Source organism: Dipodomys merriami, unplaced genomic scaffold, assembly GCF_024711535.1.
Source record: "Dipodomys merriami isolate MVZ:Mamm:240054 unplaced genomic scaffold, mDipMer1.0.p SCAF_34, whole genome shotgun sequence".
NCBI classification, from domain to species: domain Eukaryota; kingdom Metazoa; phylum Chordata; class Mammalia; order Rodentia; family Heteromyidae; genus Dipodomys; species Dipodomys merriami.
Window position 1 is genome coordinate 17,774,803 of NW_027204937.1, and position 18,260 is coordinate 17,793,062.

At 40.1% G+C, this 18,260-nt stretch overlaps 1 protein-coding gene across 19 annotated transcripts in view; it reads right to left on the reverse strand.

The window, feature by feature from the left end:
• LOC138803492 (microtubule-actin cross-linking factor 1) overlaps positions 1 to 18,260 on the reverse strand; it is a 254,203-nt gene that overhangs the window by 52,748 nt on the left and 183,195 nt on the right. For 15 of the 19 annotated variants that reach the window (XM_069987600.1, XM_069987599.1, XM_069987606.1 and 12 more), the window contains 6 exons: positions 16,793 to 16,959; positions 5,668 to 5,827; positions 4,751 to 5,077; positions 2,605 to 2,689; positions 1,868 to 2,109; positions 993 to 1,199 (listed from right to left, as the gene is read on the reverse strand). In XM_069987600.1, coding sequence (XP_069843701.1) covers positions 993 to 1,199; positions 1,868 to 2,109; positions 2,605 to 2,689; positions 4,751 to 5,077; positions 5,668 to 5,827; positions 16,793 to 16,959 — 1,188 coding nt within the window. The remainder of the gene's footprint in view (positions 1 to 992; positions 1,200 to 1,867; positions 2,110 to 2,604; positions 2,690 to 4,750; positions 5,078 to 5,667; positions 5,828 to 16,792; positions 16,960 to 18,260) is intronic. The other 4 variants (XM_069987601.1, XM_069987603.1, XM_069987598.1 and 1 more) reach the window with 1 other exon arrangement.

The window sequence follows — 18,260 nt, forward strand, 5'->3', positions numbered from 1 at the left end:
ACCCTAAAGATACATTGGGGATACATGGGGGGTGAGGGATGGTCTTGGGAGTCAGAAAAAACTTTTGCATAATTCATAAAGCATTTGCTGCTGGGTACTAGTGGCTCATGCCTGAAATTCTAGCTACTAAAGAGGCTGAGATTTAAGGATCCTAGTTCAAAGCCAGCCCAAGCAGAAAAGTCCCCATGAGACTTCTATATCCAATTAACCACTCAGGAAGTGGAGCTGTGGCTCAAAGTGGTAGAGTGCTAGCCTAGCCTTGAGCAAAAGAGCTCAGGGACAGCACCCATGGTCCTGAGTTCAAGCCTCACAACCAACAACAACAAAAAGCATTTGCTTATCATTATGAATCCAAGGAGTCATGCTATTATGCTTGTAATTCAGCACTCAGGAGGTTGAGGGAACAGGATTTTGAGTTTGAAGCCAGCCTGGGCTATGTAGGGAAACTGTCTTTAAAAAAAAAAAAAAAAGAGGAAGAGGGGATATTCAGCTACAGACTAAAGCAGATAACTTTCCTCCAGAAGCAGGAAGGAAAAAAGATCAAGGGAAATATGATACCTATGTTTACCGAGAGAAGTTTCTATTTTGGATGCCTGGTATTTTGGTTTGCATATTTGATAGTAATTATAGTTCTTATTTCCATCCCCTCTTTCATTTAATGTTAAGATAGTTAATTATTTCAAACTAAGATTATGATGCACTGAACTTTTTAGGTTCTATCACCACTGGTCAAATCCTTAAGGAAAGACCTCACATTGATTCTGAGTTTTTGTCTATTCAAAGTGCCTAAGTATTTTGGGTCAAATCTGAATCCATTCTCACAAACTTCTACCCAATTGTTTTCCATCACTGAAATGTTTGTTGCATCATTATTAATGCTGATTTCATTACTGCTCTTCCTGAGCCTGTATGTATGCAGGTCATAGTAACTGAACCTCACAGATCTATCTTCACTGTCCAAAATATTAGGGCTGAGGTATTATAAACATTACCTGTTGTGATCTCTGAATAGCAGCATCAATTTCATCCACTCTTTGTCCAACAGTGTCACTGACCAGTTTATACTGCTCGTTGGCATCAGACACAAGTTTATCCAGCCCTTCTCTGGCTCTCCATGGCACCAGTTCTAGGAGAGCATGGCTCACCTCATTTACTGTGTCCAATACTAGCCTGTGCTCCATGACCTCCTTCTTCAATTCCTAAGGAGGGAAAAAGTTTTCAGGCCATATCTTGCTAAATAAAGAACATTAGCAGCTGTACTGGGTAGAAACTGCTCTCTCTTCTACACATCCCAGCAGGGTACCGACCTCCTTCCTTCAGTTTTTTTTTTTTTTTTTCCTTTTTTCAGATTTTTCAATTATTTTGAAGCCTAACTTTCAGGATTAGCTCTTGCTTACTTATAACTTTCTGGAATACCTGAGACAGACTGTGGGTAAAACAATGAGCCTTTCTTCTTTTCCTTTATCTTAACAGAATTGAAAAGCAATGTTTTAATCATGGGCATTTAAACTAATTCCTATACAATATTTCTATGCATCTAGACCTGCACTAGGATCCTGCAGGAGAATCGAATATGAAGACTGCAAAGCAGTCTTTAGAGAATGAATCATGAAGATTAATTGTAAAATGCTACACAGCAAGCAAACTTCCTAGGGATATAAGATTTAACTTTCCTCTTTAGGCAACAAGTGTAATAGACACACACACACACACACACTTATCTTAATGTCAGATTTTGTTGTTTGTTATTATACAAGACAAGAAGTAGGCAGAAGTTTTTGGTTTAGATTTAAGATAAAGGTGATAAAATTCGGGCAAAAATAAAACCTATTTTTTTTTCTTTTTACAGTGTGAAATGACAGCTCACCTTCTGTCTTTGCTGAAACTGGGGTATCTGCTCCCCTGTGGGAGATTGTCCTCCACTGGCTGCCAGCTCCTCCTCCACCTCCCTCAGCCACCCAGTCAGTTCCTCATATGTAGACTGGAACTTGGTGGCCAGCTGCCGTGCTTGCTCTAAAGTTCTGAGGGCCTTGGAGCTGGCAACTGTGATGTCTGTGTAGCGGGTCTTTATACCATCTAGTTTCTCTTGGATAAGTAACACCTCTTCACCTATAGAGAAAAGTATATAATTATTAATATTTAAGAGATCTGAGAATGAAGGTGTTCCTCCAATGAATGCCCTATGTTCAAATAGAGCTTAAATTTCATTTCTCCCTGTGATTATGAATTTACCTATTATCTCCTACTAAGGGTTACATGAGATATAAATCTTCAACTTGATAAAAGAAACCACTTTTGAGTTTAAGGTCTAAGTTGGGCTGCAGGTGTTTCTAAATAGTCCCAGCACTTTGCAGTTACTGCTAGCATTTGACCTACTGATAGGCAGGAGGAATCATTTATCTTTAATTATATATGAGAGAAATAAGTACAATAGTTTTTGAAAGATTTTGCCTACAAGCACATGGAAATAAAATCAGTGAACACTGACCTTTTATATATGAAAGAGAAGTGGTTAGTGCTGGCTAGAGCAAGACGCTTATTTCCCTGGATATATAACTGTCTTTGAAACAAAAAAGATTCTAAGAGACCCACTTTTCAAAGTACCTGTAGTTTGTTTTAGAAGAGCCTGACCGTTTTTAATAGCTTGATCTACATTCTTCTTTCTATTAACAATCTCTTCATTTAGAGCCTAAAAGGAAAGAATATTTTAGTTCCACAACAAAGAAAAGAAAAAAAATCTGTAAAGAACTAATTTAAACAGATAAGTGCCAATTTAAAATCATATATTTGATTTCTTTAGCATCTCCTTGATTATCTATTATTCAAAATAAAACAGGATGTTTTTAGGCATACTTTCATTCTAAGAATAGATTTGAGATTAAATTAGGTTTATTAATCTATCAGTACCAAGCCTGAACCTAAAAAAGGTAGAAGTGAAATTCACCAATAATGTCTACATCTAAAAGAGTAACACCTAGTGCAAGTGGCTCATGCCTGTAATCCTAGCTATTTGGAGGCTGAGTTCTGAGGATTGTGGTTCAAAGCCAGCCTACTCAAGAAAGTCAGTGGGACTCATCTCCAATTAACCACCAGAACACCGGAAGTGGTGCTGTGGCTCAAGTGGTAGAGCGCTAGCCTTGAGCTGAAGAGCAGAGGGACAGTGCCAAACCCAGAGTTCAAGCCCCATGACTGACAAAAAAAAAGAATAAGACAAAAAATTCAACATAAGTCAATAAAAACACACTGACAAGATTCTGGCAAAAAATTCTCTATATTTGAAGTTTATAAAGCAAAGTAAAACTGTGTTACTTTAAAAAATTACTTTGCCTATTTTTACTACCCTCAAAGAGATTTCATAAAAATACATTGCAAGCTGGGCACTGGTGATTCAACTCAGTAATCCTAGCTACTCAGGAGACTGAGATCTGAGGATTATAGTTCAAAACCAGAGTGGACAGAGAAGTTCAACAGACTCATCTCCAATTAACCAGAAAAATAGCTTGGATGGAGATGTGGTTCATGTGCATAAAGCACCAGCCATGAGCAAAAAATCCAAGTGAATGTATGAGGCTTTGAGTTCAAGCCCTATCCCTAGCTAAAAATAAGGAAAGAAAGGCAGAGCAAGTGGCAAGGTACTTGACTAGCAAGTTTAAAGCCTTGAGTCCAATCTCTAGTACTGATGGAAAACATGGAAATAGGCATATTCTTCTATTAGGAAGACATAGGGTGGGCTAGGAATGTGGCTTAGTGGTAGAGTGCTTGCCTAGCATGTATGAAGCCCTGGGTTCAGTTCCTGAGTACCACATAAACAGAAAAAGCCAGAAGTGGTACTGTGGCTCAAGTGGTAGAGTGCTATCCTTCAGCAAAAGAAGCACAAGGACAGTGCTCAGGCCCTGAGTTCAAGCCCCAGGACTAGCCAAAAACAAAACCAAACAAAAAACACATAGGGTAGGTTCCAATAGTTCATGTCTATAATCCTAATTGGGATTATAGTTCAGGATTAAAGTCCAAGGCTAGACTGAGCAGAAAAGTTGTTAGACTCTATCTACAAAATAATCAGCATAAAAGCAGAGCTGGAGGTGTAGCTTAAATGTAGAATACCAGCTAAGCAAGCAATATTTTAAAAGTTATAACTGCATGATCAAATTGTAGGTACTAGTGAGAGTATTCTCAAATACATTCTCTTCCATAAATCTGTTGAAATGGAATCCTAGTATTCTATTACCTGATGATGTACACCATGATTTGGAGATGAAATGGGACCTGACAATACCTTTTATCACCTTCTAGAATTATTCAGTTCATCAAGCACTAGAATTTTCACCTAAAAAAAAGATTAGTACTGCCAGGTACCTGTGACTCATGCCTATAATCTTAGCTACTCAGGAGGCTGAGATCTGAGGATTATGGTTAGCCTGGGCAGGAAAATCCATGAGACTCTTATCTCCAATTAACCACCAGAAAACTAGAAGTAGCATTGTGGCTCAAGCGGTAGAGCACTAGCCTTGAGCAGAAAACTCAGAGACAGTGCCCAGGCCCTGAGTTCAAGCCCCAGGATGGACAAAAAAAAAAAAAAAAAGGATTAGTATTTAGCACCAAATGAACCACTAAACTACATACATACACATAAAATAAAAAGTGTTTGGAATGAAAAAGAAAGCAAATAAAAAAGAAATGAAAAGAAGAGAAATACATCAAAATGACAAAATAACTTAGTAACATAACCAATAAGAATGGAAAACACAAATACCAGGTGGTCAGCATGCTGTTTCTGCAGGACTTCCTGTCTGTAATCCTTTACGAACACTGAACTGAGCTTGTCCTCAACCTCAGCCAGCCAGTTGAGCACCTCCACCTCATCTTCCCCAAACAGTCTAGCATTGCACAATGCTTGTTCAAACAGGGCTGCCTTCCGACAGCACCGGTCTTGAATCTCACTGTATCGAGCCTGCAATGAGTCTAGCTTTTCTGACAATACACCCTGCTCTGCAGGACATGTCAGAGAGGAGAGAGACTGCCCAATATTGACTGCCTGGTGCACATCTGTTGCATGGTTTTCTATTTCTTCCTTCAGAGCCTGGAAATCCAGATGGAAAAAATAAATAGCAGAAATAAAATAAAGGCAAACATAAAACAATGAATAACAAATGATATTACAAATTAAAAGATTCATCTACTATACGGTAAAAATAACATAAAAAGTGGAGTAAAAGCCGTTCTATTTCACTGATGGTAGCCTCTTAGTCAATTTCTACTTTTACCTCAATGATGTGGGTATTTCAATAGCTGACTCTGTTTTAAATTAAACTTAAAAGCAAAACCCAGGTACCAGTGGCTCATGCCTATAATCCTAGCTTTTCAAGAGGCTGAGATCTGCCTATCATGGTTCAAAGCCAGCCCATGCAGGGAAGTCCATGAAACTCATCTCTAATTACCTACCAAAAAGCCAAAAATAGAGCCATGGCTTAAGTGGTAGAGCACTACCCATGAACAAAAGAATTTTGCTCAGGGACAGTGCCTAGCCCTGAATTCAGGCCCCAAGACTGGTACAATAAATAAATGAATAAATACCCATAAAATATATCTTCTAGAATGTTGCAGGCGGTTCTTAAGTTCTAGGATTTCTACCTCCATTTCTGTGCTTTGTTAACCACAATTCCCTCCTACCTTGTGTCGAATGATCTGCTGCTGTATTTTGGCAGTCTGAGTGCCAACAGGTTCTGAGTTAGCAAGCTTTTTCTCTGTGACAGATAAGAAGTCAGAAATAGGTTCAGTTGTCTCATGGAATTGTTTGGCCAGGACCAGGATATCTTCCAGCTGTTTTTGCCTACATAAATATATAAAACAAACTGCTTAAGCACAAAGTTACATTATGACTCATACTAGTATCAGATATAATTTAAGTCTTTACTAGGTGTAGTTTAAATACTAGTAGTAAACAGATGATACATTAGGAGGCACTTTGCTGTTGCAAAGGTTTCAAAAGCTATTACTTTATTCTGATCTGGTTCTAACCATGCTCAGTGAGAGCACCCAAGCTCTGAGTTTAACCTCCAAGATCTGACAGAAAATATTACAGAACAGACATAGTTTACCTAATATAGAGTGAGGAAAAGAGTAGAAACTAAGAAACAGATTAGAGTCAAATGCAAGATGTCTTTGAAGGGCGAGTTAAAACATTTACATTTCATTTATACTCAACAAGGAGACATTAAATACATGTGAGCAATGATCAAAGGTATACTTGAAAAGAGTTGATCCATCCATAGCCCAAGGATGAGAAAAGGTCAAGTAGTAAGAAAGGGATTAGTTAGGCAGGAACCTCAAATAGCTCAAGTAGGAGCTCCTAAGTCATGAGCTGAGGTAGGGCAGTGGAAATCAGAAAAAAGGATACACAATAAAGACGATCTCTCTAGAAGTTAAAAAGACAGAATTTAGCATCTGGATACATGTGGATATAAAATGGAGGTACCATTTACTGGATGCTAAAGGTATCATTAATAGAAATGGACACTAAAAGGGGAAAAATGGTACAAAATTAAATTATTTCAATTTTGTTTCTTTTACTATTATAGGCAAATCAGACTTTGTAACTAGATGAGAAATAAGCAAACTAGGGGACCCAAGATGGCAACTGAACAGTAGGGAAACACCACAGCTTTCTCCAACCAAATAGTGAGTTCAAGTACCAAATAGTGAGTTCAAGTTCCAACGCTTGGTTTCCCCAAGAGACCGACAACAGCAAAAAGGTGAACATTCAAAGAAATACAGGATAAAAGAAAAGAAAAAACTTCAGAACCTACATAAAGATGAAAAAGCATGAAGACCCTTCCCCCACCCCTTGCTGGCAGCTTGACTCTGTGCCAAGCTGTTAGAGCGGCCTGGCCTGCAGCCGCTGGAAACACCAAAGCCACAGCGGTCAGTAGAACACCAGCACAGAAGACTCCCATGGTGCTGATGCCAGTGCCAGTGCTGGACCCAGACCATGTAAACAGAGAAAACTGAGAGCTCAGAATCTGACTGAAGACCCTTCCCCCACCCCTTGCCAGCGGTGTGGTTCCAAGTGGCCTTGCCTGTGGCCACCAGGGACTCCAGAGCCAGAGGGGTCTGTAGAAAGCCAGCGTAGAAAATGCCTACAGGGCTAGACTTGGACTGTGTAAACAGAGACCGTGAATCCCAGACCCAGAGCCCCCACCACCCAGCCCAGCCCACAATCATCTAGTGGAATGCAGTGGCCACCAGTGATCACCACCAGCAGAAGTTTGACATGTGTGTCCAGGGTGGGAGAACCAGCCGCTCAGGTCCACAAGACCCTAGCTGAAGGTGGGAACCGAGCTAGCGGGCCTCAGTAGTGGGCCACGGAAGGAGCCCAACCTGTGTATCACAGGCTAGGGGTAGGGCAGCTCAGGCCACCAGTACCTGGCTAAAGTTGGGAACTGTGAGCAGGCTCCAGCAACTGGTGGAATACATCCAGCCCATCTGGTTTTGCCAAGAACGCCCCTGGGAGGGAGCATGAACAGTCTAGGCTACCTGTCCTTGGCTAAAGTCAGGCACTGCCTGTGGGCTCCAGCAGGTGGCTGAATGAGCCCCACCTGTGTCCCAGGCAGGAGCCAAAGCTGTCTAAACCACCTGTCCCTGACAAGTCAGGAACTGAGTGCTCGCCTCAACAGAGAATCTAACAAGAGTGAGCCCTATGTGGGTCAGAGTAGCAGCTGGAGGTCAGCCTCTCCCCCAACAGAATGGAGACCAGGAAAAATCTTTCTCAGCCAGCCCAGGGCTGAGAGCAAGCTTCAACAACTGACCCAGGAACCAACCCAGAACCAAGTGTAGGCAGCTACCTGCTGACCAAAATAGAGTTTGGGATTCATCTCCAATAACCCCTGAATCCTCATGAGAAAATCACAGTGAAAAATTGTAAGATTCATCAACAGCCAAGACAGCAAACCATTCCCCAAAGGCCAACAGCCACCCAGGGAAGAACTCCAGTGAAAGCAAAAATGAAATATACGACATATGTTACATACAAGAGTTGATAGAGGCAATGAATGACTAAAGAATTAAAGCGAGAAATGGACCAGAAAATTAAAGAACACAGAAATGGATTATTAAAAGAGATCCAGGATTTAAAATAAGAGATGCACTCAAAAGTAGATTTAGTACACACCTCTTTAAAAGACAAAATTAATACTTTGAGAACCAACATAGAAATCATAAATGGTGTGGGCTGGGAAGGTGGCTCAGTGGTAGAGTACTTGCCTTGAATGTATGAGGCCCTGGGTTCAATTCCTCATCACCACATAAGCAGAAAAAAACCGAAGTGGCTCTGTGGCTCAAGTGGTAGAATGCTAGCCTTGAGCTGAAGAGCTGAAGGACAGCGCCCAGGCCCAGAGTTCAAACCCCACAACCAAAAAAAAAAAAAAAAAAGAAATCATAAGTGGTTCAATTTCCTCCATTCAAACCACAATGGAAGCCATAGTTAATAGAATGAATGAAATAGAAAATAGAATATCAAGTACTGAAGACAAAATGCAGCAACTGGGAAAAAAAAAGTCAGATATGGAAAAAAAAAAAAAAACCACTCAAAATATGCCAAAGGGAAGTCCAAGAATAAGCAGACAGTGCCAAGAAATTTAACCTTCATATAATTGGGATTGACGAAGGTGAGGAATATCAGAACAGAGGGATGCAACACTTTAATAAGTATTGCCAAATTTCCCCAATCTTAAGCCCGGCACTAGTGGCTCACACCTGTAATCCTAGCTACTCAGGAGGCTGAGATCTGAAGATCATGGTTCAAAGCCAGCCCTGGCAGGAAAGTCAGTGAGACTCTTATTTCCAATAAACTACTCAGAAAACCGGAAGTGGCACAGTGGCTTAAGTGGTAGAGCACTAGCCTTGAGCTGAAGAGCTGAGGGACAGTGTTCAGGCCCAGAGTTCAAGCCCCATGACAGACAAAAAAGAAAAGAAAATCTTACCTACATAACAGAAGCATACAGAACACTTAGCAAACAGGATCCCAGGAGGAACACTTCTAGGCACATCATAGTAAAAATGCTAGATCTGAACAATAAAGAAACGACCTTGCATGCGGCAAAAAGAAAGGAGCTATACTACAGGAAAAAAATCAGAATCACTGCAGATCTCTCCATTCAGACACTGAATGCAAGGAAAGCCTGGGAAAGTACCATTTGAGCCCTGAGAACCAATAACTGCCAACCCAGACTGGTATATCCAGCAAAGCCAGCATTTACATTTGACGAAGAAACTAAATTTTTTAATAGTGAAGAAAAACTAAATGAATTAATAAAAAAATAGACTAGCAGTACAAAGAATATTAAGAGGGGGAACACAATTCGAAGAAAACAAGATCAGGGATCCACATCAGACAGACATCACTAGAAGACCATCTTAGTAAGCACAGGAGGAAAGGAAAGAAGAAAAACTTAGGAAATCAGGAAAATGATAGGAAACACAATGTACTTCTCTAATAACTATATATATTAATGGAGAGCTGGGAAAGTGGCTCAGTGGTAGAGCGCTTGCCTTGCATGCCTGAGGCCCTGGGTTCGATTCTCAGCACCACATAAGCAAAAAGAAAAAAGCCGGAAGTGGCGCTGTGGCTCAGTGGTAGAGCACTAGCCTTGAGCTGAAGAGCTGAGGGGACAGTGCTCAGGCCCAGAGTTCAGGCCCCATGACCGGACCCCCCCCAAAAAATAAAGTAAAATAAAATAAATATTAATGGACTCAATTCACCAATAAAAAAATGAACTGCAGATTGGATCAGAAAACAAGATCCAGGAGGAGGCTGCAATGCTTGATAAGAAATGTACTCATTATCTTGCCCATGTATTTGTAATCCCTCTGTACAATATGTTCACAAAAAATAAAAAAAATAAAAAAAAAGAAAACAAGATCCATCCATTTGTTGTCTTCAAGAGACCCATCTCATAGCCAAGTATACAAACTGCAAGTGAAGGGATGGAGGAAGATCTACCATGCAAATGCTTCCAGCAAGAAGGCAGAAGTTGCTGGGTGCTGGTGGCTCACACCTGGAATCCTAGCTACTCAGGAGGCTGAGATCTGAGGATCATGGTTCAAAGCCAGCCCGAGCAGGAAACTCTATCTCCAATAAACCATCAGAAAATGGGAAGTGGCGCTGTAGCTCAAGTGGTAGAGCACTAGCCTTGAGCTGAAGAGCTGAGGGGACAGTGCTCAGGCCCAGAGTTCAAGTCCCATGACTGACCAAAAAAAAAAAAAAAGAAGGTGGCAGGAGTTGCCATCCTGATATCTGAAAAAATAAACTTTGCATTAAAATCAATACAAAAAGACCAAAAACGACATTACATATTAATACAGGGAACAATCCAAGAAGAGGATATCACCATTATCAATTTTTATTCTCCAAACATTGGTGCACCCAAATACATTAGGCAAATACTCTCAGATATACAGGAAAAAAAAATAGATCCAAATACAATAATACTAGGAGACTTTTTTTTTTGGGTCCGGTCATGGGGCCTGAACTCTGGGCCTGGGTGCTGTCCCTCAGCTCTTTAGCTCGAGGCTAGCGCTCTACCACTTGAGCCACAGTGCCACTTCCGGCTTTTTTCTTTTTTCTTATGTGGTGCTGAGGAATTGAACCCAGGGCCTCAGCATGCAAGGCAAGCGCTCTACCACTGAGCCACCTTCCCAACCCCAATACTAAGAGACTTTAATACTCTACTCTCACCAAAGGACTGGTCTACCTGTCCTGTCTATCCTCCGAATGATGCTATATCTCAAGTGGACTTAATTGACATCTACAGAGTTTTCCACCCAACAACAACCCAGTATACATTTTTCTCAGCAGCTCATGGAAGTTTCTCCAAAATAGATCATATCATAGTTCATACAAAGAATTTAAGTAAATACGGGAGTACTGACATAATCCCTTGTATTCTAACCGACCATAGTGGAATTAAGCTAGTTCTCAATAACAAAGCATACCGTAAAGGAAATTGAATAGCATACTTCTGAGCAATACCTGGGTCACAGAAGAAATTAAAAAGTTCCTACAATTTAGTGAAAATGAATACACATCACAAAGAAATCTGTGGGACATGGCAAAATCAGGCCTGAGGGGCAAATTTATTGCTCTCAGTGCACACATCAAGAAAACAGAGACAGACCAAGTAAATAATACAATTAAAACTGCTAGAAAAGCAAGAAAAGCTGAACCCAAAGTTACTAGATGGAGTGAGATAACCAAAATAAGAGCTTAAACCAATGAGACAAAGAAAACTATAAATAATATTAATAAAACAAAAAGCTGGGTTTTTTTAAACAAATCAATAAAATTGATGGACTTCTGGCAAGATTAACTAAAAGAAGAGAGGAGACCCAAATCAATAAGATCAGGGATGCCACAGGAAAAATTACAACAAACATCCAAGATATCCAAACAATTATAAAGAACTACTTCCAGAATCTATACTCACTAAGGAAGGAAAACCTAGCAGAAATGGATGAATTTTTAGAGAAATACAAACTGCCCAAACTGAACCAAGAAAAAATAAATCAATTAAATAAGCCAATAACTTACAATGAGATAGAGGAAGCAATCGGAAGCCTTCTAACAAGGACCAGATGGATTCACTACGGAATTTTATAAGACCTTTAAAGAGGAACTAATACCCATTCTTCTCAAGCTCTTTGGAGAAACAGAAACAGTGAGCAGTCCCAAACTCATTCTATGAAGCCAATATCACACTCATCCCCAAACCAGGCAAAGAGCCAACAAAAAAAGAGAACTACAGACCAATCTCTTTGATGAATACAGATACAAAGCTCCTCAATAAAATTTTAGTCAACAAAATCCAGAAACATATAGTAAAAAATCATGCATTATGACCAAGTAGATTTCATCCCAGAGATGCAGGGATGGTTTAACATACATAAATCAATAAATGTAATCCATCACATCAACAGATCCAAGATCAAGAACCACATGGTGGGTGTGGAAAAGGTTTTTGATAAAATACAATATCCGTTCATGTTAAAAGCTCTGGAGAAAATAGGAATAGAAGAAATGATCCTTAAAACAATAAAAGCCATATATGACAGATCAATAGCCAATATTATACTAAATGGGGAAAAACTACAACCAATTCTCCTAAAATCAGGAACCAGGCAAGGGTGCCCTCTCTCCACTTCTCTTCAATACAGTTCTTAGCCAGAGCAATAAGGCAAGAAAAGAACATTAAAGGGATCTGGATAGCTAAGGAAGAAATTAAACTATCCTATTTGCAGATGACATGATATTATACTTTAATGATCCCCAAAACTCCACTCATAAACTCCTAGAGCTTATAAAACACTTCAGCAAAGTAGCAGGATACAATATTAACCCACAAAAATCAGTTGCCTTTTTGCACACCAACAATGTACAATCAGAAGGGAAATCAATCAAGTAAACAACGCCATTCACAACCTCAAAAAAAATATTTAGGAATTAACCAAAACAAAGATGTAAAGGACCTATTGAGTGAAAACTATAAAAGCCCAAAGAAGTGGTGCTGTGGCTCAAGCAGTAGAGTGCTCGCCTTGAGCTCTGAAGAGCACAAGGACAGCACCCAAGCCCAGAGTTCAAGCCCCATGACAAAAAAAACCCAGAAAAAACAAAACCTTAAAGGGGCTGGGAAGGTGGCTCAGTGGTAGAGCGCTCGCCTTGCATGCATGAGGCCCTGGGTTCGATTCCTCAGCACCACATAAACAGGAAAAAAAAGCCAGAAGTGGCATTGTGGCTCAAGTGGTAGAGCGCTAGCCTTGAGCTGAAGAGCTGAGGGACAGCGCCCAGGCCCAGAGTTCAGGCCCACGACCGGACTGTTCCCCCCCCCCCAAAAAAAAAGCCCAAAGAAAGAAATCATAGAGGACACCAAGATATGGGAAGAGCTTCTATGTTCTTAGATAGGCAGAATTAATATAGTGAAAATGACCATACTGCCAAAAATGATACACAAATTCAATGCAATTCCCATAAAAATTCTAATGATATTCTTTACTGAAATAGAGAAAACAATCCAAAATGTATACAGAACAACAAAAGACCTAGAATAGCCAAAGAAATTCTAGGCAAAAGAAACAACGTGGGAGAGATCAAGATACCATATTCCAAGCTCTAGTATAGACAAAGACAGCTTGGTATTGGCATAAAAACAGACCTGAAGACCAATAGAACAGATTAGAAGATCCAGTAATAAAATCACATACCTATAGTCAGCTGATATTTGGCAAAGGAGCCAAAGACATACAGTGGAAGAAGCAAAGCCTCTTCAACTACTGGTGCTGGGAAAACTGGGCAGCCACATGCAGAAAACTAAAAGTGGACCCCAGCCTGTCACCATGCACTAACATGAACTCAAAATGGATTAAAGACCTTAACATCAAACCTGAAACTCTGAAACTACTGCAGGACAGAGTAGGAGAGACACTTGAACTTATAGGCACAGGCAGAAACTTCCTAAACACAGTCCCAGGGTCACAACAAATTAGAGAGAGGCTCAACAAATGGGACTACCTTAAAATAAAGTTTCTGCACAGCTGAAGACATAGCTACCAAACTAGAAAGACAGCCAACTAATTGGGAAAATATTTACCAGCAACATATCAGACAAAGGACTAATATCCATCATATACAGGAAACTCGAGAAACTGATCCCTTGTATATCTAACAAACCAATAATTAAATGGGCAAGGGAGCTAAAGAGAGACTTCTCAGAAGAGATAAAAATGGCAAAGAAACATATGAGGAAATGTACATCATCCCTGGCTGTAAAGGAAATATAAACAAAAACAACCCTGAGATACCACCTTACCCCAGTCAACGGCCCACATCCTAAATTCAGCCAATGACAAATGCTGGTGGGGATGTGGAGAAATGAACTCTATTGCATTGCTGGTGGGAATGTACACTAATACAACCACTTTGGAAAACAGTCTGGAGGTACCTCAGAAAGCTAAATATAGACCTCCCCTAAGACCTAGCCATATCACACCACTACCCTGAGCAACAGGAACCATGATACATGGACACAGCACCTCCATGTTCATTGAAGTACTGTTCACAATAGCCAAGATATGGAAACAACTCAGATGCCCTACTATAGATGAATGGATCCAAAAACTATGTTACCTTTACACAATGGAATATTATGCAGTCATTAGAAAGGACAAAATAACGGCATTCACAGGGAAATGGATGGAACTAGAACAAATAATTTTGAGTGAGGTGAGCCAAGAACAGAGAGACAAATGGCACATGGTCTCCCTGATATGTGGATGTTAAATCCAAAATGCAAGGAGATATGACAAAGTAAATAGGACTCAAGAAACAAAGGACCTCCACTCAATTCGTTGTATCATTTCTAAATGACTCGTGTTCTTGACTACACACACACACACACACACACATGCACATCTGAGGAAAGCTAGGAGGAAAGCACAGAATCAGAGTGAAACAGGAAAATATATAACAGACTGGCCCATAAGCTGCATTGGACTTAGATGAAAATGAACTATATAACTCAAGGGCAGTGATGAAAGGGAGGGAATGAGAGGGAAAGAAGGAACAGCTTATACTAAGCAAAAGGAGAGTAATGTACATATCACCCAGGGTGGAAGAAAAAAGTTGTATTATCAAAGCTCATAGAATTCACAAACATTATAGACCATGATAATGACAATTTGCCTTGTGAAGGTTAAAATGTGTTTGTGAGTTTAAGTATCATCACTATCTCACAGTAGTGTGAAATTTGTGAAATTTATGTAATCATTAGTTAATCTCAATAAAAAATTTATAAAAAAAGAAATAAGCAAACTATGGGCAGGTGGAAGTAAAGTGGTAAGAGATTAGGTAGTCATTTGAAGATTGTCACTGACTACCTACAGACTTAAAGGATAAATAAACAATCAACTGTACTACTTGGACTTATTTCTGATGAGCGGTTATTTATGTTTTTTTGTTGTTGTTGGTCATGGGGCTTGAACTCTGGGCCTGGATGCTGTCCCTCAGCTCTTCAGCTCAAGGTGAGCACTATACCACTTGAGCCACAATGCCACTCCAGTTTTCTGGTGGTTAATAGATAAGAGATAAGAGTATCACGGACTTTCTTGTCTGGGCTAACTTTGAACCATGATCCTCAGATCTCAGTCTCCTAAGTAGCTACGATTATATGCGCCCTGCTTGGCATTTATTTTTAAAAATTAAGGACAGTGTAAGATTAAAAGCAGAGACATCCATGTGACTTGTGACATGAAGGTAAAAAACATCTAATACCAAGGTATGCTAAAAGAGTAGCATAATAAGTTTTAATTCCAAGTAACAAAAGTATTATTTATAAATATCAAAAACTCTGGTTGGTGCTGGGCACTGTTGGTGTATACCTAGAATACTAACTACTACCTAGAATACTAACTACTAAGGAGGCTAAGATCTGAGGATCATGGTTTGAAGACTGCCAGAACAGAAATGTCTTGAGACTCTATGTCCAATTAATCAGAAAGGCAGGGAAAGAAAAACAAAACAAAAAAACAACAAAAACAACTGGAGGCATAGCTCAAGTAGTAGAGTACCAGCAATGAGCAAAAAAGCTCAGTTAGGGTTCAAGGCCCTGAACTCAAGCCCTGAACACACAAACCCACACCTATATGCACACCCCCCCCCCACCCCCAATAAACACACACAAATAATTCTATTGCCTGGTGCTCGCAATCCTAGCTACTCAGAAGGCTGAGATCTGAGGATAGAGCTTAATACTAGCCTAGGCAGGAAAGCTCTTGAGAGTTTTATCTCCAATGAACTATCAAAAAAGCCAGAAACAGAGCTATGGCCAAGTAGTAGAACATTAGACTTGAGCAAAAAAAAAAAGCTTGGGATAGCACCTAAGCCCCAAGTTCTAGCCCCAGGACTTTTACCAAAACCAAAAACCAAAACCAGCTGGTAGCTCACACCTGAGATCTGAGGATTGTGGTTTGAAGCCGGCCTGGGTAGAAAAGTCCCCATGAAGAGACTTATCTCCATTAACCACTCAAAAACTGGAAGTGGTGCTGTGGCTCAAGTGGTGGAGCAATAGCCTTGAGCACAAAGAGGCTCAGTGACAGCACCCAGGCCCTGAGTTCAAAGCCTCACAACCACCAACCAACCAATCACACCCACACCCACACCCCCACACAGACACAAACCCAAAACCAACAAAACGAACAAACTACCACCACCACCAACAAACCCAACTGTGGTTGGCTTATAGGAACCTAAATCTGTTTGGAATTGCAATTGTACTACAATAGAACAAACTACACAGATCAGTGAGTCTTCCAGTTCTTTGAAATTTATAAGTAGCAGAAGCTCAATTCCAGAGTGATTCTTTTTTTTTTTTTTTAAATTTTTGGGTCCGGTTGGCCTGAACTCTGGGCCTGGGCGCTGTCCCTCAGCTCTTCAGCTCAAGGCTAGCGCTCTACCACTTGAGCCACAGCGCCGGCTTTTTTTCTTTTTGCTTATGTGGTGCTGAGGAATCGAACCCAGGGCCTCATGCATGCAAGGCAAGCGCTGTACCACTGAGCCACCTTCCCAGTCCCTCCAGAGTGATTCTTGTTATAAAGAACATGTCTAAAAACGTATTACTCTTTAAATAAAAGCCATCAAACACCTTCCAAAGCAGTACATGAATCATTAAGGAGCTTTAAAAGTGCTCAGGAATATGAAAACATAGGACAAAACAAACTTCTGACCCATTCATCAAAACCCCTCCGGTTTTACCTGGCTGCTGCCTTGCTGAGTAGTTCAGTCCATCGACTTTCAAGACTCTCCAACTGCCCAGTGATTTTCTCTCTATCAGCCAGTTCGGCTGACTGAGCTATTCTACCTCCTTCAGCTTGAAGCATGTCTACTGTGGCCTTTCGATCATCTAGTAGCCTCTGGAGCAACTACAGTATATGTGTTTAAAGAGAATGGAAAGTAACAACATATGGTTATTTTCAAATCTGAAATAGGAGGAAAAAAATTAAAGCAATCCATAATCCTTCCCACCAAATTCTAGGCTTAATTTAATAATGTGTTTTTGTCCATCCTTCAGACAGAAGCATGAGAACACAGTTCCAACCACCTCTCACAAAGTTTTTACACTTAAGTTTTTAAACAGTGCTTGTGATTGCTGTTATATAAAAACAGATTTCTTTTGTTTGCATAAGAAAAAAAGAGCACTGAAAAATCAGTATAGGGCTAGGCATGGTAGTTCATGTTTCTCATCACAGCTTCTTAGGAGGCAGAGATAGAGAAGATCAGTTTTGAAACCAGTTGGGGCTAAAAGTAAGACTTTGTCTCAATGAGTAAGTCAGCCACATTGGCATACTCCTGGGATCCCTGCTATGTGAGGTAATAGGATAGCAGACTGGGGTTGGCCCTGGGTAACCTGAGGTTTGGGAGGCTTGGGATTCAAGACCAGCCTGGGCATACATGAGAGACCCCCTCTTCAACCTACAGCTGAGCACAGTGGTGTAAACTGATTATCTCAGTTATGACAGGAAGCCTAGAACAGGTGCATTGGAATCCACTCTCAAAAATAAACAGAGTTGAGAAAACATGGGTGAAGATGGGTTCAGTAAAGTCTGCCTAGCAAATGTGATGCATACACATATTCCCTAAGTATGGTTAAAAATACCTTAGCCTGACTGAGGTAATCATTTGATAATGCATATAAATATTAAAACATTGCCTTAAATATGGACAACTTTTGTCATATGCCTCAATGAAGCTGGACAAATGAAATTTCCTTTAGGATCAACATTTTTAGATAGAAACATTGACATAGGAATTAAACAAAAATATACATAGAAACTTTTACATTCTATACAACAATATTTAGAATATTGCTGATGGTAAAACACTAGAAAGCTGTGGATGAGACTTTGAAATAGCTCAGTCTAGTTTAGTCTAATATACACCATAGTAAGCTAGTAAATTAAATAGTAAGCTAGTAAAATCAATTTCCACCTTCCCTTTTTCTCTCAGTGATACAGGGTCTCACTATGTACCCTTTCCTGGCCTTGAACTCAACCCTCCTTCCTCAACTTCCTGAATGTTGGACGCACTCATGATTACAGGCATGTATCAACATGTCTGGCTCAATTTCTACTTTTCAAGAGAACATAAAGTAGGTAAAGATTTTTCTGACTTGCACTTTAAACTATAAGCAAATGTATCATTTGCCACTCCCTACAGTTGTTTC